Source organism: Pongo abelii, chromosome 20 (genome assembly GCF_028885655.2).
Source record: "Pongo abelii isolate AG06213 chromosome 20, NHGRI_mPonAbe1-v2.0_pri, whole genome shotgun sequence".
NCBI lineage: Eukaryota > Metazoa > Chordata > Mammalia > Primates > Hominidae > Pongo > Pongo abelii.
In genome coordinates, this window is record NC_072005.2 from 62255994 (window position 1) to 62278537 (window position 22544).

Below are 22544 nucleotides of genomic sequence, written 5' to 3' on the forward strand. Positions count from 1 at the left end.
TTATTTAAAACTGATGATTCACGCCTGTCATCCCAGCACTTTGGGAGGCTGAGGTGAGCAGATCATGAGGTCAGGAGATCGAGACCATCCTGGCTAACATGGTGAGACCCCGTCTCTACTAAAAATACAAAAAATTACCCGGGCGTGGTGGCAGGCGCCTGTAGTCCCAGCTACTTGGGAGGCTGAGGCAGGGGAATGGTGGGAACCCGGGAGGCAGAGCTTCCAGTGAGCTGAGATCACGCCACCGCACTCCAGCCTGGGCGACAGAGCGAGACTCCATCTCAAAAAAAAAAAAATTCATGTCATGTCTTAGAGATTTTTATAACATTTAGGACCTCAGTGTCTCAAGTTGAGAAACTCTCAGTTCAGACACTGACTCGGTCATTTTTTCATCTGCCAACATAGAACATTAATCAGCAGAAAAGTCAAAGACACGAACCACACAGATAAAGAAAACTGGCACACACCTGTAATCACAGCACTTTGGGAAGCCCAGGCAGGAGGATCACCTGAGGTCAGGAGTTCAAGACCAGCCTGACCAACATGGTGATACCCCGTCTCTACTAAAAATACAAAAATTAGCTGGGCGTGGTGGTGCATGCCTGTAATCCCAGCTACTCAGGAGGCTGAGGCAGGAGAATCGCTGAACCTGGGAGGCAGAAGTTGCAGTGAACCGAGATCATGCCACTGCCCTCCAACCTGGGCAACAGAGCAAGACTCTGTCTCAAAAAAAACAAAAACAAAAGCAAAAACAAAAAACCCAAAAAACTAACACAGCAAGCAACTCCAAACCAAATAAAATACCCTCAAGCATGTGGGGATACGAAATAAGGTCTCAAATTAGAATTACCAACACAAAGAAGAAACATGAACAAAACAGAAGTAAATGTAACAGAAGTTGATTGAACTCAAAAGTAAAGGGAGAAGATAACAATCATCAGAAACAAACACTAATTACTAGATACCTAATAGGGAATATATTTAGTTTTTCCTAAGTATCCCCCCAGAGGAGGGTGTAGACCCCATCAATGAGTCCAGCAGAACTGGTTTGGAGTCAGATCTGTCACTTTTGGAAAAGTCATGTAACACATGGGAACACTGTTTTGTCCAGTTTTCTCACTTGTAAACCTTTCCTGGGTTGTGATGAGAATGAAAAGACATTATGCAGAAAGAGTGCTTCCAGGACGTGAGGACAACCTGGCTGTGATGTCTGTCACCCCATTGATCGCCCCAGGGCTAATTCGGCTGATGTGGCCAGCTGGGTGGGTGTCCACTTCCTCCCTCACTGCTCCATATGCGTCCGTTCTGAAGGTCTGCCGTGGGTGAAAGATGATGACAACCTTCGCCCATAGAGGAAGGTCCTTCCGTCATGGGCAGAAGAGAAGCTGTGCTCCCCTACTAGAACCTCCAAAAAAGCTTGCAGGAATGCTTCCTGTAGTACCCGGGACATACACTGTCTGTGATTGTCTTCAATATTAAGATTCTACCTACTGCTTGGTACATGTCTGGTCAAAAAGGACAGGCAGTTAGGCATGGTGGCTCACTCCTGTAATCCCAGCACTTTGGGAGGCCTAGGCAGGCAGATCACTTGAGCGTGGGAGTTCAAGACCAGCCTGAGCAACATGGCAAGACCCTGTTTCTTAAAAAAAAAAGAAGACAGGAAACTGCTATACTAGAATTCCATCTCAGTAGACCTGGCAATGCAGACACTAACTGGTCACTCATCTCCTATAACAACAATGACTCCACTTGGGGTGGAAAAATGGGAAGACACTCCTTAGGTGAACGGTTGATATAAGGACGCTGTCTGTCCCCAGTTCATCACTGGCCCACATATGAACAGCCCTGGCCTGCAATTCTTTTCCTGCCTTCAACTCTCACCTTGACCTACACACATTCTCATCTGATGGAGGCGGTAGCCACTCATTCAGCAATGATATCACCTTGTTCCCAGGCTTCCCCCATGGGTCCTCGCCCCTTCATCCAGCACTTACTTCTCATCTCTTCCTGAGCCTTTGTCCAGAGATCTTTCCTATTGATCTGTAGAAACAGATTCAGTGTCACTTCCCATGCCTGCTTTCCCGGGTAATGTTTGTCCAACAGCTTTGCTACATCTTCTTTGGAGGCCTTCTTCAGCTCAGCCCAGGGGATTGGCTTGAGTTCAAATTTCTCCAAAGGTTGTTTGAGGAGCTCCTTAAATTTCCAAAACTCTTCCTTTCTGAGCTCCTTCAGATACCACAACAAGCCAAAATCCGAAAAAAAAGATTCTGCCATATCGCCCCAGGATTGTGAACTCAGGTGTCTCCAGAGGGAAAAGAAAGATCCTCAAAAATAAAGAATAAATGATACCTGGAAAAGAATGATATGATTACAGAGTTAAGTTTCAGCAGCCGAAAGCAGCTCAGAATTATTGATATCATCATGCGTAGCTTGCACCAAACATCATCTAGGGAAGAAGCTTCATCTTTTTCCAAACAAATGCATGTGAATGGTAGAGTTGACTGCCACTTATGTGTCTTGTTTTTGTCTGACATAAATGATGCTTCCAGGAACAAGCGTTTTTGTGTAGTTTGCTGCACATAAGCACACATTTCTCTAGATTTATAAATTATAGGTCAAATAGAAAACACAGGTCACCATGTTTGCTACATAACACTCAACGGTTTTCCCTTATGTATATAATAACTGACATTCCTACCAGCGTTCTATGAGTTTGTTTGCTCTATAGACCTTCCCATGCTTAGTATAGTCTAATCCAATTTTGATAATGAAAAAAATGAGCTGATATTAAAATTACAGATGATCACATTCAGGAAGACGAAAATAAAGGAAGAGGATATAAAAGCAAATTTAGATTTTTTTTTTTGTCTTGTTTGGTGGTATATGCCTTCTTTTTTTTTTTTTTTTTTTTTTTGAGACAGAGTCTCGCTCTGTTGCCCAGGCTGGAGTGAGTGCAGTGGCGTGATCTCGGCTCACTGCAAGCTCCGCCTCCCGGGTTCACGCCATTCTCCTGCCTCAGCCTCCCGAGTAGCTGGGACTACAGGTGCCTGCCACCATGCCTGGCTAATTTTTTGTAGTTTTAGTAGAGATGGGGTTTCACCGTGTTAGCCAAGATGGTCTCGATGTCCTGACCTCGTGATCCACCCACCTCGGCCTCCCAAAGTGCTGGGATTACAGGTGTGAGCCACCGCACCTGGCCGGTATATGCCTTCTTATTGCAGTATATAAGGAAAAAGTTAGATTTACTATAGGTTAGCATCTGCAGACAACTCAGACAGAAACAGAGTAGTGAACTTTCCCACTTTTATAAACCCTGCAGATAATCATTGCAATTCAACAAAAGACAAGAAATGAAGTAGAAATATATGCTAGACAAAATAAGACAGGTGGCAAAAATAATACCAAATATATATATATATGTATTTTGAGATGGAGTTTCACTCTTGTTGCCCAGACTAGAATGCAATGGTATGACCTCAGCTCACTGCAACCTCTGCCTCCCAGGTTCAAGTGATTCTCCTGCCTCGTCCTCCCAAGTAGCTGGGATTACAGGCACCTGCCACCATGCCCGGCTAATTTTTTTTTTTTTTTTTTTGTATTTTTAGTAGAGACAGAGTTTCACCATGTTGGCCAGGCTGGTCTCGAACTCCTGACCTCAGGTGATCCACCTGCGTCAGCCTCCCAAAGTGCTGGGATTACAGGCTTGAGCCGCTGTGCCCAGCCTAAATATAATTTTAACACATATGAATGAAATAAAATTGCTCACTAATATATAGACTCACATTGGATAAATAAAAATCCTGCTATATGTTGTTTATAAGAGAATCCTAGAAAATACACAGAAAAGTAAAATAGAAGAAGGAAAAGCCTGGCAAATTCTCACCCAACAAAGTATTAATAGTATAAAATATCAGCACTGAAAAACACTCAAGCTAGAAAGCACTAAATGGACTAAGAGTTTATTTATTTATTTATTTATTTTTTATTTATTATTATTATACTTTAGGTTTTAGGGTACATGTGCGCAATGTGCAGGTTAGTTACATATATATACATGTGCCATGCTGGTGCACTGCACCCACTAACTCGTCATCTAGCATTAGGTATATCTCCCAATGCTATCCCTCCCCCCTCCCCCCACCCCACAACAGTCCCCGAAGTGTGATGTTCCCCTTCCTGTGTCCATGTGTTCTCATTGTTCAATTCCCACCTATGAGTGAGAATATGCGGTGTTTGGTTTTTTATTCTTGCGATAGTTTACTGAGAATGATGATTTCCAATTTCATCCATGTCCCTACAAAGGACATGAACTCATCATTTTTTATGGCTGCATAGTATTCCATGGTGTATATGTGCCACATTTTCTTAATTCAGTCTATCATTGTTGGACATTTGGGTTGGTTCCAAGTCTTTGCTATTGTGAATAATGCCGCAATAAACATACGTGTGCATGTGTCTTTATAGCAGCATGATTTATAGTCCTTTAGGTATATACCCAGTAATGGGATGGCTGGGTCAAATGGAATTTCTAGTTCTAGATCCCTGAGGAATCACCACACTGACTTCCACAATGGTTGAACTAGTTTACAGTCCCACCAACAGTGTAAAAGTCTTCCTATTTCTCCACATCCTCTCCAGCACCTGTTGTTTCCTGACTTTTTAATGATTGCCATTCTAACTGGTGTGAGATGGTATCTCACTGTGGTTTTGATTTGCATTTCTCTGATGGCCAGTGATGGTGAGCATTTTTTCATGTGTTTTTTGGCTGCATAAATGTCTTCTTTTGAGAAGTGTCTGTTCATTGGACTAAGAATTTTTGAACACCAAGATTCAGTTCCCCAAGATCTAGAACTCATGAGCATATGTGCACCTGAAAATATCACTTCACACACAAGGAGATGATGACAAATACAATATCATTGTATCTGAGCTAATATACCTTTCAGATAATTACAAAAGATTAGCAAAGATTACATACCACCTATGGCCACATGCAAAAGAATAAACTTGGACCCTTTATACCATAAACAAAAATTAATGCAAAATGGATTGAAGATCTGAATGGAAGGCCCAAAGTATAAAAGTCCTAGAAGAAAACGTAGGGCAAAAGCTTCCAGACACAGATTTGGTGATTATTTCTTGAATATGACATGACACAGACAAAAGAAAAAAATAGACAAACTGGACTTTAGAAAAATTTAAAAATTTTGTGCACCAAAAGACAATATCGGCCAGGTTCGGTGGTTCATGCCTGTAATCCCAGCACTTTGGGAGGCCGAGGCAGGTGGATCACTTGAGGCCAGGAGTTTGAGACCCCTGGCCCACATGGTGAAACCCTGTCCCTACTAAAAATACAAAAATTAGCCAGGTGTGGTGGTAGACACCTGTAATCCCAGCTGCTTGGGAGGCGGAGGCTGCAGCAAGCTGAGATCATGCCACTACACTCCAGCCCGGGTGACAGAGCGAGACTCTGTCTCAAAAACAAAGATGATATCAAAAGAGTAAAAAGTCAACCAACAGAATGGGAGAAAATATTTGCAAAGCATGTATCTCACAGGGATTAAAATCCAGATTACAGGGAATGCCTAAAACTCAATAACAAAACAATCTTATTAACAATGAGAAAAGGACTGGAATAGACATTTCTCCAAAAATATACAAATGGTCCATAGCCAATAAGCACATAAAAAGAGGCTCAACATCACTAACCATTAGGGAAATACAAATCACAACTACAATGAGATAATACTTCACATCTGCTAAGATGGTAACTACAAAAAAAAAAAAAAATCAAAACAAGTGTTGATGAGAAGGTAGAGAAACTGGAACCCTTGTATCCTAGTGACATATAAATGTTAAATGGTTCAGCCACTGTGGAAAACCGTATCGTATTTTCTGAAAAATATAAGAACAGAATTACTGTAGGATCCAGCAACCCAAAAGAATTGAAAGCAGCCTCTCTCAAAGAGTTATCTGGACACTCATGTTAATAGGAGCATCAGTGACCCAAGTGTTCATCAACAGATGAATGGAAAAGCAAAATGCGGTCTATAAATGCAGTATTATACAGCCTTAAAAAGGAAGGAAGCCACGCGCGGTGGCTCATGTCTGTAACCCCAGCACTTTGGGAGGCTGAGGCGGGTGGATCACCTGAGGTCAGGAGTTCAAGACCAGCATGGTCAACATGGCAAAACCCCATCTCTACTAAAAATGCAAAAAAAAATTAGCCAGGTGTGGTGGCAGGTGCCTGTAATCTCAGCTACTCGGGAGGCTGAGGCAGGAGAATCGCTTGAACCTGGGAGTCGGAGGTTGTAGTGAGCAGAGACTGCATCACTGAACTCCACTCTGGGCGACAGAGTGAGACTCTGTCTCAAAAAAAAAAAGGAAGGAATTGTTTTTTTTTTTTTTGAGAAGGAGTCTTGCTCTGTCCCCAGGCTGGAGTGCAGTGGTGCGATTTCAGATCACTGCAAGCTCCACCTCCTGGGTTCACACTATTCTCCTGCCTCAGCCTCCCGAGTAGCTGGGACTACAGGCGCCGGCCACCAAGCCCTACTAATTGTTTGTATTTTTAGTAGAGACGGGGTTTCACCGTGTTAGCCAGGATGGTCTCGATCTCCTGACCTCGTGATCCACCCGTCTCAGCCTCCCAAAGTGCTGGGATTACAGGCGTGAGCCACCGCGCCCAGCCTAGGAAGGAAATTCTGACATATGCTGTGACATGAATAAACCTTGAGGACATTATGCCAAGTGATAGAAACCAGTCACAAAACGACAAATACTGTTCAATTAAACGTATATGAGGTACTTAAAGTGGTCAGAATCACAAAGACAAAGTAGAATGACGGTTGCCAGGGACTGAAGAAAATGGAGAGTTATTGTTTAATGAGGAGAGTTTCAGTTTTACAAGATAAACAGTTATGGAGATGGATGTGACGATGCTTGTACAACATTTTAAGTGTATTTAGTACCACTGAACTATACACTTAAAATGGTTAAGATGGTAAGTTTTGTATTATGTATATTTTATCACAATAAATTATTTGAGACAAGGTCTTGCTCTGTGCCCAGGCTGAGTGCAGTGGCCCAATCACAGCTCCCTGCAGCCTCGACCGGCCCCCCACCCACACCCACCGGGGCTCAAGGACCTCCTCAACCTCCCCACCTCCGCCTCCGCCTCCCAAGTACCTGGGACTACAGGCACACACCACCAGGCCCAGCTAATTTTTTAAGATTTTTGTAGAGATGATGTCTCACTATGTTGCCCAGGCTGGTCACAATCTTCTGGCCTCAAGTAATCCTCCCACCTCGGCCTTCCAAAGTGCTGAGATTATAGGCAAGAGCCACCACACCCAGAAAAAAAAAAAAAAATAATAATAATAATAAATAATATGCCATTTAGGTAATGCACAAGAAAGAGTTTGTGGCATATGTATGTGAAATATATGTATACATTTTTTAAAGGGAAAGTGCTTTGATTCCAAATCAAATATGTACATTCCATTCAAACACACATGGGACATTTACTAAACTTGACCTTATCTTGGGCATAAATAAAAACTAAAAGAGAGACAGGCATTTTAAATCAGAGATCACTGGTCTCATTCAACAATCACAATAAAATTAGAAAATAAAGGCAAAAGTATGGAAATCCATTGTTAAATTTTTTTTTTTTTGAGACGGAGTCTCGCTCTGTTGCCCAGGCTGGAGTGCAGTGGCACGACCTCAGCTCACTGCAACCTCTGCCTCCCAGGTTCAAGCAATTCTCTGCCTCAGCCTCCTGAGTAGCTGGGATTACAGGCGCCTGCCACCACGCCCGGCTAATTTTTTTGTATTTTTGGTAGAGAGGGGGTTTCACCATCTTGGCCAGGATGGTCTCGAACTCCTGACCTTGTGATCCACCCGCCTTGGCCTCCCAAAATGCTGGGATTATAGGCATGAGCCACCGCGCCCGGCCTCCATTGTTAAATTTTAAGTGTACATTTTAATATTACAGGCAAGTAAGAAGCTAATTTAACTTATTGAGAAAGGAATGGACAAACTTCATGAAATAAACTTCAATGGCTGTTAAAAATAGGAAAAATTTTCTAGAAGCTCATTTTCCATCCAGATTTGAAATATATAGGCCGGGTACGGTGGCTCATGCCTGTAATCCCAGCACTTTGGGAGGCTGAGGTGGGTGGATCACCAGAGGTCGGGAGTTCGAGACCAGCCTGCCCAATATGGTGAAAGTCCAACTCTACTAAAAATACAAAAAATTAGCGGGGCATGGTGGCAGGTGCCTGTAATCCCAGCTACTTGGGAGGCTGAGGAAGGAGAATCGCTTGAACCCGGGAGGCGGAGGTTATAGTGAGCCGAGATCACACCATTGCACTCCAGCCTGGGTGACAAAAGCAAAACTCAGTTTCAAAAAATAAATAAATAATATATGTAATTTTCATCATAATATATGGGGAAATGGATGTTAAACACTGGTGGAATATAAATGCATGTAATTTTGGACGAAAATGTGGCAACCTCTATTAAAATGGAAAATGAAGATTTTCGTCAACCCCACAATTTTACTCCCTGGTATCCATTCCAAAGTAGCATTTGCAAATGTGCCCAGAGTTTCGTGTGCACAAATGGTCACTGCAGGGTTTTAAATAATTGTTGAAAGCAAAAACCTAAATATTCATAAGTGAGAAAACAGTTAAGTAATGGCACGATATTATGGTACAATGGGACCATTATATGGAGTCAGAGGGAGACTAGAGGGGCTGGAGAAGATATGGGGAGTGGTTTGATGGACATTGCATAGAGTTTCAGTTTGGTATGAACAGGTTCTAGGGATGGTGGTGATGATTGCACAGCAATGTAAATGCACTTAATGCCACTGAATTGTACTCTTAAAAATAGTTAAGATGGTAAGTTTTATGTATATTTCACCAAAGTTTTTTTTTTTTAAACCCTCACATCCCTTTAATCTCTTCTCCGAACATTCCTTTCTCCTCCCTGCTCTAGGGGAAGCCTTCCCTTGCAGATACTGAGTCTCCCGCGGCTCTCCCATGCCGACAGTTTCATCAGCCCCATTCTTCATGCTGCAGAGTCCAGATAAGGGACGGATACCCTCTCTGGTGCTCCCTAACACTTCACAGACTTTAGGCCGACACTAGGCTCCACCACCCATTACCACTTTGTGTTGTTGCCATCCAAGGTCCCTGGCACAGTCTCCTCATTCCTCCCAGATTCTACCCCCTGGCTCACCCCTACTCTCACGCTATTCTTGGGGCATGCAAAGCAAACATTACTGACAACGTGATGAATATGTCATTTAGCATAAGATTAGGACATTTTAGAACTGGCTGATAAAAGACTACTTCAAAACCAACCAGCCAAGTCACCAGATCAACAGGTCTCAAACTTCCTTCTCTCCACTTCACTCTTTCTCACTGCCAGAGATTTGGTGTTTTATTATTTGTCTCCCCAGATTACATGAATTCCCCAATCAGAACCAACAGACCAAGTCTGGAAAATGGACCTTCAGTTTTCGATATTTTCATCATTTCTCCTCAGCTCTCCAAGACCTCCAATTTTTTGTATCTCTAATTCAATTTCAGAAAAAAAAATGAGGAGACAATGCCTTCTGGAAGAGTCCCATTCTCTCTCCCAATTTAGAGTTGGGAAACACAAAAGTTAACAAGTGAAAGTGCCGGCTGTACAACCTCTCTGCAAATTTATCTGGTTTTCATTACAGGCCGGGAACGGTGACTCTCACCTGTAATCTCAGCACACTGGGAGGTCGAGGCGGGCGGATCACTTGAGGTCAGGAGTTTGAGACCAGCCTGGCCAACATGGCAAAACCCCGTCTCTACTAAAAATACAAAAATTAGCCGGGAGTGGTGGCGTGCACCTGGAGTCCCAGCTACTCGGGAGGCTGAGGCAGGAGAATCGCTTGAACCTGGGAGGCAGAGGTTGTGGTGAGCCGAGGTCGCGCCATTGCACTCCAGCCTGGGTGACAATGCAAAACTCCATCTTAAAACAATAAATAAATAAATAAATAAATAAATAAATGGTTTTCACTACAATGCATCCTTGCCAAAACAAAAGGTCAAGACTTGATCGTTTCTGGTGCCCTCTTACCTGTTCCTTATGCCCTCCAGACCTTCAGGAAGCACTGAGACTTTAGGGAAATGAAGAAGAAAGAAAGGTCAGGGGGAAGACTTACCCAACCCAGCCCCTGGTCCCCCTGGCTGGAACTCAACAAAGAACAGCTGTGGAAACTTAGAATAAAAGGCCCTGGCTGCTCTGTGACTGGCCACAGAATCTCTCCTTTTCATTGGCTGTCATGGATATTGATGACTAGATGCAGAGGGCAATTGTTTAGGTTCTTTTTTAACTCCTCAGGTGTGAATGCTTTTCCCCCAGCTGGATAGTTCCATGCTGCTGTTAATATCATCTCCCTACTTAATATAATATGATCACAGGGCTTCTGCAAACTATCTTCTCCTGACCAATAATAGCTGGTTTGGCAGACTAGTAATGGGAACCACTCTGCTTATAATCTGAGTATCTGACTCCTCCTATGAACTTCCTAAGGGAACCTATTTTGTGCATGTCTCAACTTCTGCTTTAAAAGTTGAGCACTTAAAAAGGAGCATTTGTACATAAGGAAATCAGTGAATATGCTTGAATAACTGGCTTTGGATATAAAGAGCAGAAGTCAGAATCTGCAGGTGTCTCCAAACGCCCTGTTGCCCTCATCATTGACTCCTGTGAGAATGCTGCCCCCTCTTCACGCTCATCCTCATTATCCCCCCACAGCTGCCATTCTTGTCTCCACCCTCTTTAACGTTAATTGAACGCTAATGTTGTAAAAGCCCTACGGCTAAGTGCATTTTATGCAAGATCCTTCTCTTCACAGCCCTCTGAAGTAGATAGCATTATTATTCCCATTGTCAAAGATACTTGAGGCCATCAGGGTGGAGGCTAGAGTTGAGAACATTCCTACTTGGTCAGCCCAAATTTTAACCACAGCATTGTGCTGCCTCCCAGGCATCATTGATCCCAGTGAGGCTTAGGAAGGTCTGTGTTGGATCTATGGGAAGATGTGGCTCGGTTCTGACTAACGAGACTGAGCTAAGAGACTCAAAGAATCTTTCCTCTCCAGGATCTTGGCCTTTCTTTAACCAGCTACTCACCATCAAAATTCTGACCTGACCTCTTTACCCTGACTGATTAAACCATCCTTAGCTGGGCCGGGGTGCATCCATTAGAGGGCTGTGTCTTGATCTCCCTTTGTTCAGTTTTTCTGATAGCCGCCACAGGATCTGGCATAGAAGGTTAGAAGTGGTTAAGCACTTGAGCTGGAACAGCAACCTCTATTCTAGACTGTTGGTGTGGCTATGGCAAGTATTTATTAACTTCACTTTTTTTTCCTCCTCTGGGAAATGAAGAGGATGATGATCGTAATGATATTGATGATGATGGTGATGATGATGATGATGACGGTGATGGTGAAGATGAAGATTATGATGATGGTGATGATGATGATGATGATGATGACGGTGATGGTGAAGATGAAGATTATGATGATGATGATGGTGATGATAGTGATGATGATGATGATGGTGAAGATGAAGATGATGATGATGATGGTGGTGATGGTGAAGATGATAATGATGATGGTGATGATGGTGATGATGATGATGGTGATGGTGAAAATAAAGATTATGATGATGGTGATGATGGTGACAATGGGGGGCAGAAAGGGTGGCCGGGCTGTCACTTTGTTTCTCTTTTGTGAATTGCCTGTTCTTTTCCTTAAAGATTTACCTGACTTTATGTATTTTTTTGTGTATATTTATACAAAATACAATTTGCCAGTTAATACAAAATCTAAAATCTTTCTAAAATTTGGGATTTTCTATTTATTGTTTATGGTATATTAGGGGTAGAGTTGTTTTAAAATGTATTAATGTCTATTTTTATTAATCTTACAATTTGTGGGTGATATAAATACTTCCTATCCTGAAAGCCAACTATTTCCCTATATTTTCTTTCACACATTAATGTCTCTTTTTACATTTTCAACTCACTTATACATAATAAATCTTCATAACGTGATGTAGTGGTTCAGTTTTATCTATTGATACCAATTACTTCAACACATATATTGCATAGCCTATCTTCCCATACCAATTTTCTGGCACCATCCACTGGATGTGAAACACCCACGTGTTGCCTTGGTCTCTTTCTGTAACTTTTGTTGTACTTTATTTGTCTATTTTCTGTTACTGCTACAATATCATACCACTTTACAAATATTGAATATTGGCTGGGTGCAGTAGCTCATGCCTGTAATACCAGCACTTTGGTAGGCTGAGGTGGGCAGATCGAGTTCGAGATGAGCCTGGCCAACATGGAGATACCCCGTCTCTACTAAAAATACAAAAATTAGCCAGGTGTGGTGGCACATGCCTGTAATCCCAACTACTCAGGAGGCTGAGGAGGGAGAATCCCTTGAACCTGGGAGGTGGAGGTTGTGGTGAGCTGAGATCGCGCTATTGCACTCCAGCCTGGGCAACAAGAGTGAAACTCTGTCTCAAAAAAAAATATTGAATATTTCTGTATTACGTGGGTTTATAGTAATATATTTCCATATGCATTTTTATAGTTTTATCATGCATACTATTTTAATAATATTAAAGTTATTGCACAGTGCCTTTTAGAGTGTTGAGTATCGGGACACACATTCTCACGTTGTGTCACTGATTCTTGCTCATGGGAAATTGTTTCCAAGTGTGTCTTGTAGTTATTTTGAAGCAATGAATAAGGACTATTTTCACTTTGGTATGACCATATGGCTTCACTTGCAAAAGGTAACCAAAAGTGTTCAATTCTGCTTCTGGTAGGTTCATCCAAGTAGCCCTTGTCTCGGATAAGTGCGAGGGTTAGTGTGTTGGTTTCGTATTTTTTGTTTTACTATCCTTCCAGGAAATTTCTGGGACTGCCTTTGGCTTTCAATTCCTAATATTTTAAAATTGCTGAGAAACAACTGTCCTTTGGGGGAAGTGATTGGCTTACTTTTTCTCCTGGCATAGAGGTAAGGATTCTGTTGCTGAATCGCTAGAATTTCAGCACCTCAAGAATCTCCTGTGAGTGAAGAGCTCAGTTTCTGCATCTCACTTCGCCAGTGTCAATGCTTACACCCGTCCCTGCCTGAGTGTTGAGTCTCTGGGCCTCAAAGGAATCCAACTCATTTCTAACTCTGACCCTCCGACCGTGCCCAAAGCTCATAGTAGCATGGACTTGAGAGGGAACACTCAGAATTCCATTTCACTTTCGTATACATGCCGTGGAGATTTCTTTAGTTTTGTTGAAAGTTCACCTTTCATTATTATATTGATGAAATTAGAGTTAATCGTGTTAGACATAATTATGCCAATTATAATGATGGTGAAATTTTTCTTTTAATTTCAGGAAATTCTGCAGGCAGTTATCTCTTTCTCTTTTGGATATATATTAGTTCTTTAATGAATTGCGTTATGCCTTATTTCATTCTGGCTGAAACTGAATTTCCCATCCTGGCTGAATATTATATTAGTTAGATCATGCCTATTAAGAAGTCCATTGGTGTCCGGGCACCGTGGCTCACACTTGTAATCCCAGCAGTTTGAGAGGCCGAGATAGGTGGATCACCTGAGATCAGGAGTTTGAGACCATCCTGGCCAGCATGGTGAAACCCTATCTCTACTAAAAATACAAAAATTAGCTGGGCGTGTTGGTGGGTGCCCGTAATCCCAGCTGAGGCACGAGAATTGCTTGAACCCAGGAGGCGGAGGTTCTAGTGAGCCGAGATTGTGTCACTGCACTCCAGCCTGGGTGACAGAGTGAGACTCTGTCTCAAAAAAAAAAAAAAAAGTCTGTTGGCAAAAAGTTAGAAGTTGCATCTTATCCACATGTAACAAATATATAGTTAGAGACCCTTTTGATAAAGCCTATTCACAAGTATTCCCTAAAAGCTTACTCAGAAGATAAAATTATTTCTTCAGATATATTTTTCTAATTGCAGGAATTTATTTTCAGAAGGCTTTTTTTCTTTTTTTAAACGGAGTCTTGCTTTGTCGCCCAGGCTGGAGCGCAGTGGCACGATCTCGGCTTACTGCAAGCTCCCCCTCCTGGGTTCACACCGTTCTCCTGCCTCAGCCTCCCACGTAGCTGGGACTACAGGCGCCCGCCACCATGCCTGGCTAATTTTTTGTATTTTTAGTAGAAACGGGATTTCACCGTGTCAGCCAGGATTGTCTTGATCTCCTGACCTCGTGATCCGCCCGTCTCGGCCTCCCAAAATGCTGGGATTACAGGCATGAGTCGCCACACCTGGCCTATTTTCAGAAGTTTTTTAAACAAACTGGAAATTGTTTTGAAATGACTTGTAAACTAAACAAGAACCTTTTTGAACATTTTATTTGCCAAAAAATAGTAACCAAAATAAATGATATTTTAATATCTTTTTTATTAAAAGATTTTCCCCTAGCTTTATTGAAATATAGTTGACAGGTAAAAATTGTACATGTTCAATGTGTTTGAAATGATAATTTGATTATACATAGGCATTGTGAAATGATTACCACAACCACATTAACACATCATCACAATTACTTAACTTTTTGTGCTTGCGTGGGATAAGAACACTTAAAATCTACTTTCTTCACAAATTGTAAGTAAACTGTACAGTAATATTAAATATGGTCATCTCATTGTACACCAGGGCTTCAGAATTTATTCATCTTATTATTAAGAGTTTGTACCCATTGACCAGCATCTTTTCATTTCCTCTTCTCCCATCCCCAGGCAGCCACCTCTCTGCTCTCTGATTCTATGAGTTTGGCTTTTTTAAAAAAAATTCCATATACAAGTGAGATCATACAGTATCTGCCTTTTCGTATCTGGCTTATTTCACTGAGCACCACGTCCTCCAGACTCATCCATGTTGTCACAAATAGCAGAATTTTCTTGTTTCTTATGGTTGAGTAATATTGAAATGACAGTTTTATAACTTCATCATTTCTTCTATATTTATTAGCTGACATTTTAATAGAGGGAAGAAGAATTTTATTCACTTGTTCGTTTATTTTTTTCTGTCTGATTTTTAAAATTTTTCCTTTAAGTTATTGGGGTACAGGTGGTATTTGGTTTCATGAGTAGGTTCTTTGGTGGTGATTTGTGAGATTGTGGTGCACCCATCACCTAAGCAGTGTACACTGCACCATATTTGTAGTCTTTTGTCCCTCGCCCCCCTCCCACCCTTCCCCCCAAGTCCCCAAAGTCCATTGTATCATTCTTATGCCTTTGCATTCTCACAGCTTAGCTCCCACATATCAGTGAGAACATATAATGTTTGGTTTTCCATTCCTGAGTTACTTCACTTAGAATAATAGTCTCCAATCTCATCCAGGTTGCTGCAAATGCTGTTACTTCATTCCTTTTTGTGGCTGAGTAGTATTCCACCATATAAATAAAAGTAGAACTACCATTTGATCCAGCAACCCCACTCCTGGGTATCTACCCAGAGGAAAAGAAGTCATTATATGAAAAAGACACTTGCACACGCCTGTTTATAGCTGCACCATTCGCCATTGCAAAATCGTGGAACCAACCCAGATGCCCAGCAATCAACGAGTGGATGAAGAAACTGTGGTATATTTCACTTGTTCATTTCGCCAGTATTGATTCATTGATTCTCATTTCATTCTCAGGGTTATGTTATTGTAATTATTTAGTCTGGTATTCAAATTGGTCCACATTCGGCAAGTGGGACCCACTTCAATTTCATTTTCGTTTCAACATCCGGTGACACGTCCCCATCACTGATCCTTTTCTTTTTTCTTTCTTTTTTTTTTTGTTTGAGATGGAGTCTCGCTCTGTCACCCAGGCTGGAGTGTGGTGGCACGATCTCGGCTCACTGCAAGCTCCGCCTCCCGGGTTCCCGCCATTCTCCTGCCTCAGCCTCCCGAGTAGCTGGGACTACAGGCGCCCGCCACCACGCCCGGCTGATTTTTTTGTATTTTTAGTAGAGACGGGGTTTCACCATGTTGGCCAGGATGGTCTCGATCTCTTGACCCCGTGATCCGCCCTTCTTGGCCTCCCAAAGTGCTGGGATTAAGGGCTTGAGCCATCACTGATCCTTTTCTTATTTTCTGGGACTACAAGATACTCCAGGCTCCTCTAGTATTTCCCTTGCCCCAGCCCTGATTTAGCTATTTCTTCAAGGGGTCTTGATTCCTCTTAGTGTAGAATAATATTTAAAATTCAAGATCTAGGTACCAGTTCACTGACTTTTGATAAATGTATATGCCCACATACTACCAACCCAGTCAAGGTATGGGATGTGTCCACATTCCTAGAAAGTGTGCATTCTTCAACAGTCAATGTCCCTTTCTAATCTATGAAAACGTGTTTGGTGTTAAAGCTTAAAACTAATAGTCCATAAAACTGTGATTCATCAGTTTATTTTAAAAGCTATTTCTCCTGCAGGTTAATAAGAAATACATTACAGAAATGCATTGTCGCTTATGATCCTAACACTGTAGGTGCCATTTTGTTCTATTTTTAACTTTAACTTTACAAAATTCTGAAATCTACATACTGTGTTTGTTAAGGACTGGAACGATAGACATAAAATTCAAATGTGACTGTGGATGAATGGATAAAGAAAATGCGGCACATATACACAATAAAATACTATTCAGCCTTTAAAAAGAAGGAAATCCTGTTACTTGTAAGAACACGGATGAACCTGGAGGGTATTCTGGGTTTTTTCACTAGTCTTTCCATTTGTTTTTTTTATTTTTGTGGATACAGAGTAGGGGTATATATTTATGGGGTACATGAGATATTTTGGTTCAGGCTTGCCATGTGTAATAATCACATCAAAATGTATAGAGTATCCATCACCTCAAGGATTTATCCCTTGTGTTATAAACAATCCAATTATACTCGTTTAGTTTATTTTTCTTTGTATTTTAAGACAGAGTCTCACTCTGTTGCCCAGGCTGGAGTGCAGTGGCACCATCTCAGCTCACCGCAACCTCTGCCTCCTGAATTCAAGCAACTTTTCTGCCTCAGCCTCCTGAGTAGCTGGGATTACAGGTGCACAACACTGTGCCTGGCTAATTTTTGTATTTTTAGTAGAGACGGGGTTTCACCATGTTGGCCAGGCTGGTCTTGAACTCCTGACCTCAGGCGATCCGCCTGCCTCAGCCTTCCAAAATGCTGGGATTACAGGTGTGAGCCACTGCGCCCAGCCTCTTTTAGTTATTTTGTAAATGTACGTTAAATTATTTTTTACTATAGTCAACAGGTTGTGCTAGCAAATCCTAAGTCCTATTGTTTCTATTTTTTAATACCAATTAACCATCCCCACTTTCGCCCCAAGACCCCTCCACTACACTTCCCAGCCTCTGGTAATCACCCTTCTACTCTGTCTCCATAAGTTCAATTGCTTTAATTTTTAGCTCCCACAAGTAAGTGGGAAGTTTGTCTTTCTGTGCCTGGCTTATTTCACTTAACGACTGGAGGACATTATGTTAGATGGAATAAGTGAGGCACGAAAAGACAAACATCACATGGTCTCACTTATATGTGAAATCTAAAAGAAATTTGATTTCAGAAGTAGAGAGTAGAGTAGTGGTTATTAGAGGCTGAGGAAGGTAGGAGGAAGTAAGGAAATAAGAAGAGGTGAGTTAATTAGTTGAAGTCAAGAGTTCGAGACCATCCTGTCCAACATTGTGAAACCCCTTCGCTACTAAAAATACAAAAATTAGCCAGACGTGGTGGTGGGCCCCTGTAATCCCAGCTACTCGGGAGGCTGAGGCTGGAGAATCACTTAAATCTGGGGGGTGGAGGTTGTAGTGAGCCAAGATAGCACCACTGCACTCCAGCCTGGGCAACAGAGTGAGACCCTATCTCAAAAAAAAAAAAAAATTGACAGAAGGAAGGAATTCATAATAAATGTGGGTTTCCATGTTAAGCAAAAACATTTGTGGTAATCTCTCTCTATATCATTAGTAAAACACTTATTTCTGCCTAAAATATAATATGATTGGATTAAGAATGTGTGGCCTGATGTGATTAAGGTGGGAAGAGTTACCCTCTTCAATAAAAGCCTCTTGCCCATGGATGTCACTCCAAAACCAAATTATTTCAGAAGGTTTGAAGCCAAAAAAAAAAAAAGCCAAAAAAAAAAAAGCCACAATGGATAAAGGTAAATTCAATGTTATGTAATTTACATTTCTAAAAAGGGCAGAGAGAGCAAAGTCTATTGATGGGTGCAGCAAGCCAACATGGCACATGTATACTTATGTAACAAACCTGCATGTTCTGCATATGTACCTCAGAACTTAAAGTATAATTAAAAAAAAAAAAAAAGAAAAGTCTGCTTTTACAGTGAACAGGGCCTGGGGATCAGAAGCCACCGACGCCAACCATTTAGGTCAGGTTCTGTGACACTCCTACAGGGACAGGGCATGGAGAACACAGCCCTCGCTGACTGGGATGTTGAACGACAGGTTTATTTAAACACAGAAGATCCTTAAAGTACCAAACTGTACATGAGAGCGGGCAAGGAAATCTTTACCACTGTCTTAATAGAAGCCAGCGGAGCTACTTTCTGTGAAAAGATGCAATTGGAAAAGATGTGGAAAGTATCTAACACCCAAACCAACCCCACGAGTGTGCCGGCAATCCTAATACGCTCTTCTCTAATTCTGAATGGAAGAACTCCTCTCCCAAGACATGAGCATGAATGCAATTCCAGGCTGAAAGATATTTTGGGAGAATATTGCAGAGGCAAATCAACCCACTGGGCTTGGTGGTTTCCACGACTGAGGCCACCTGGTATTCCCAAAGAGAACATAAATTTTGTTCATGATTTACTCAAAGCAGATAAAATGCAAAAGATGTTAGGGATCAGTGCTCCATGAACATGGGTCCATAAAATTACAAGCTGGAGACTAACTACTCCCATAAATGTGAGTCTATTTTAAAAGGAATTATATAAGAAAATAAACCAATTAGAATTATGCAAGAAGAGATAAGCATTTTCTCTCTGCATGCATATGTGTAGATACGGTATGTGTGTATACATGCACATACGTGTGGCAGATTATATTATAGATCCCGATCAATGAAGAAATGCAATGTGCAAGGATTTGAATTAATATATGCATCACAACATAGAGTTCTGTGTTTCTCAATTTGCCTTCATGAGACAAAAGGAATTGAGAACTGCCTTGGCTTTGAATATGAAAGAAGAGAATCCAGCCATCACTAGAGAATGATTACTATGGAGATGATTAAATTAAAGACTAGTAATTTCATCACATTAATGTAATCAAATCCTTTTCCCCCCTACCTCCAGTCTCCCACTTTTACATTCTTATCCATGAACTCTGATCACCTATCGTATATTTAATACAAGAGGAACCCATTTTTGAACATTTTTCAAAAAGAAATGAATGTCATTTCATTTATGTTGTGATGTAAGGGAAATAGTAAGATTGTAACAATAGCTTTTACCTTTAATTTTAGATGCTATACTAAAATGAAAGCAGGACTTTCACTGGCTGACTGATTGTCTGGAAACAGTTTTGGGGTTTCTTTTCTAAGCTTCTTAATTAGAATCTTTACATTATGGAGAAAATGTTTTTGAGAGCTGAGTGCGGTCTGTGGAGTGTCCTATTAGTAACAACTTCTGAGTAGGTTTAACTCACATCTTTTACTGAAGTGTGAAAAGGTGTTAAATTTATATTAAAAAACTATTTGAAAGTCGCACCATTCATTTTAGAGGAATTTTAAATGTCACCCCAATTTTTGAGATTTTAATTAATTTTCAAATTTTAATCAATGGGCATAATATTCAAGATCTTATATAAAAATTATTACATGGCAATATTTTGTCCTTGTTAATTAAAAAATAACACTGAAAACACAATCGTCTTCCTTCATGGTAAAAACTTATCCAATAATAACAATCTCAATGATGGCAGAATTAAATCAGAATCTGATCGGATTAAAAAGGAGGGTGAGGGTGTGGCTAAGGTGGGTAGAGAGACCCTCTCGTATAAAAGCCCCTGGCAGCCAGCTCTCACTCCAGATCTGAGCTGTCCGCAGAAGCAACTGGAGGCCTTGGGAGAAACTCCAGAAGGAGAGGTGAGTTCAATCTTATGGAATTCATTTTTATAAAAGGCGTATGAGAGTCTAGGGGAATGCAATAATTTCTTGATTCCACAAGTGTTGTCTGAGGCCAACTCCATGACAGACACACTGTATTTCTGGAGGAGAATGGGACCTCTGCCCTGGTAACAGTTAGGTAAGTCTTAGATTTTCCATACCAAGACTAGAGAAATGACAATCTCCATTTGCTTGCATTTCATCGGAATCTGGTAGACTTTCTGAAATGATGGAGAGAGGTTTGGTGGCTGCGTTATTCAACGTAAGGTTTTCCTGTGGGTTTGGTATTGTTTTCCTATTCTCCCCTTCCCACAACCCCTGGCAACCATCATTCTTCTCTTATTTTCTGATTTTTTTTTTCAGTATTTGTTCCTTTTAATACAGAAAGAGAAAGGGAAGGAAATAAAAAGCAAAATTTGTTTAAATTACTATTGCAGAAAAGATCTGGAAGGATGCTGGGACCTACCTCTTCCAGCATGGGGATTCATTATTTATTTAATTTTTTTGAGACAGGGACTCGCTCTGTTGCCGAGGCTGGAGTGCACTGGCTATTTTATGATTCTGTGAGATCAGTCAACTCAGATTCCACATAACTGAGATAATACAGTGTTTACTTCCCTCCGACTCACTTATTTCACTTCCCATAACACCCTCGGCCTTCATCCACATTGGTGCAAATGCCAGGATTTCCTTATTTTTTATGGTAGAATAATCCATTGTATATATCACCATTTCCTCATCCATTTTTCTCCCACAGACTCTGGGGTTGTTTCCATGGCTATTGTGAATAACGCTGCAGAGAACCTAAGAGTGCAGATATCTCTTTGACATGCTGACCTCTTTCTTTCATGTATAAACGGAGAAGTAGGGTTGCTGGAACACAGGCAGTTCTATTCTTCATGTTTTCAGAAACCTCCCTACTATTTTCTGTAGTGGTTGTACCAATTTTCTTTCCCACCAACCGTGTGCAAGGGTTCCCCTTTCTCCACATCCTTACCAACACTTATCTTTTGTCTTTTTGATCATAGCCATCCTAGCAGAGGGGGTAATATCTCATGGCGGTTTTGTTGCTGGAGGGCTCAGGATGTTATCTGGATGCCAGAGAGACCCCAGTCCCAGCCAATTTCCAGGTTCTTGATGCTGTCAGGAGAATGAATTCAGGGATGAGCCAGAATGAAGTGAAAGGCAAGAAGCTTCCATTCCAGAGCAAAAGTAGACAGTTAGGAGAGAAGTGTGGGCATGATTCTGAGAGCTGGTGGCGTGCAAAGGAGTTCGGGTTTTCTATTTTTATGAGCCCTTCTAATTAGGATGTGAACTAATCATTAGGTTTTCTAGGAAAAAAGCAGAGATTTTTTAGAATTGGGGAGGTACCCATTTTGATACTACATATGGGCATGCTGGGGTCAGACGTGACATGCAGAGTGTGTGATTTAGTGTGGTGATGACCATGGTAATTACCGTGGTAATGGTTTCAACCAGCTTAACTCCCTCCTGTTTTTGTAGCACCTCATCAGCCCAGGGTCCCCCTTGTCCTTGTAATTTTAATGACAAGTGGCTAATTTTAACAGCCACCGTTTTGGTCTCATGTGAAATTGTCACTGGAGACGTTCTTGATTCTCTTGTGAACACACAGGATTCCCGTCACAGTTTAAATTGCATTTCTCTGATGGTGAGTGAAGTTGAGCTTGTTCTTCAGTACTTGCTGGTCATTGGTGTGTGTTTTCGAGAGAAATGTCTACTTTGGTTTTTGCCCATTGGAAATTGGATTATTTTGGCTTTTTTATCTTTTTGTTATGGCCTTGAAAAAATTCCTTATATATTTTGGATATTAATCCATTGTCATATATATGGCTGTTTTTTTTTTTTTTTTTTCAGTTCTGTTTCTTGCTTTTTTTTCCGCTATGCAGAAGATTTAGTTTTACCTGGTACAACTTATTTGTATTTTGTGTCTTGTCCTTTTGGTGTGCTCTCAGGTTTTTCAACACATCCAGTTTGCACAGTTGGGGAAGTAGAAGGACTTCAAATGGACTCCAGCACTGTCCAACAGAAACATAAGATAACCCATATATGTAATTGTAAATTTATTTTCTGGTAGTCACATAAAACATAAGAAAACAAGCCTAATGAATTTTAACTCAAAATAGAATCATTTAACATGTGAGCAACTTTAAACGTTCTCAAGCAGATAGTTTACATTCTCTTTTCCCCATTACGTCCTCCAAAATAAGAGTGTATTTGGCTCACAGCACATCTCCATTCAGATACACCCCATTTCAGGTCTCAGTAGCCATTTGTGACTGGTGGCTACCATATCAAACAGCTCAGGTGTAGAC

The 22544-nt window shown here is 41.2% G+C and overlaps 1 protein-coding gene across 1 annotated transcript in view; it reads right to left on the reverse strand.

The window, feature by feature from the left end:
• NLRP9 (NLR family pyrin domain containing 9) overlaps positions 1-2302 on the reverse strand; it is a 35577-nt gene extending 33275 nt beyond the window's left edge. The window contains exon 1 of the mRNA XM_024236969.3: positions 1995-2302. Coding sequence (XP_024092737.3) covers positions 1995-2274 — 280 coding nt within the window. The 5' untranslated portion in view covers positions 2275-2302. The remainder of the gene's footprint in view (positions 1-1994) is intronic.
• Positions 2303-22544: the final 20242 nt, after the last annotated feature.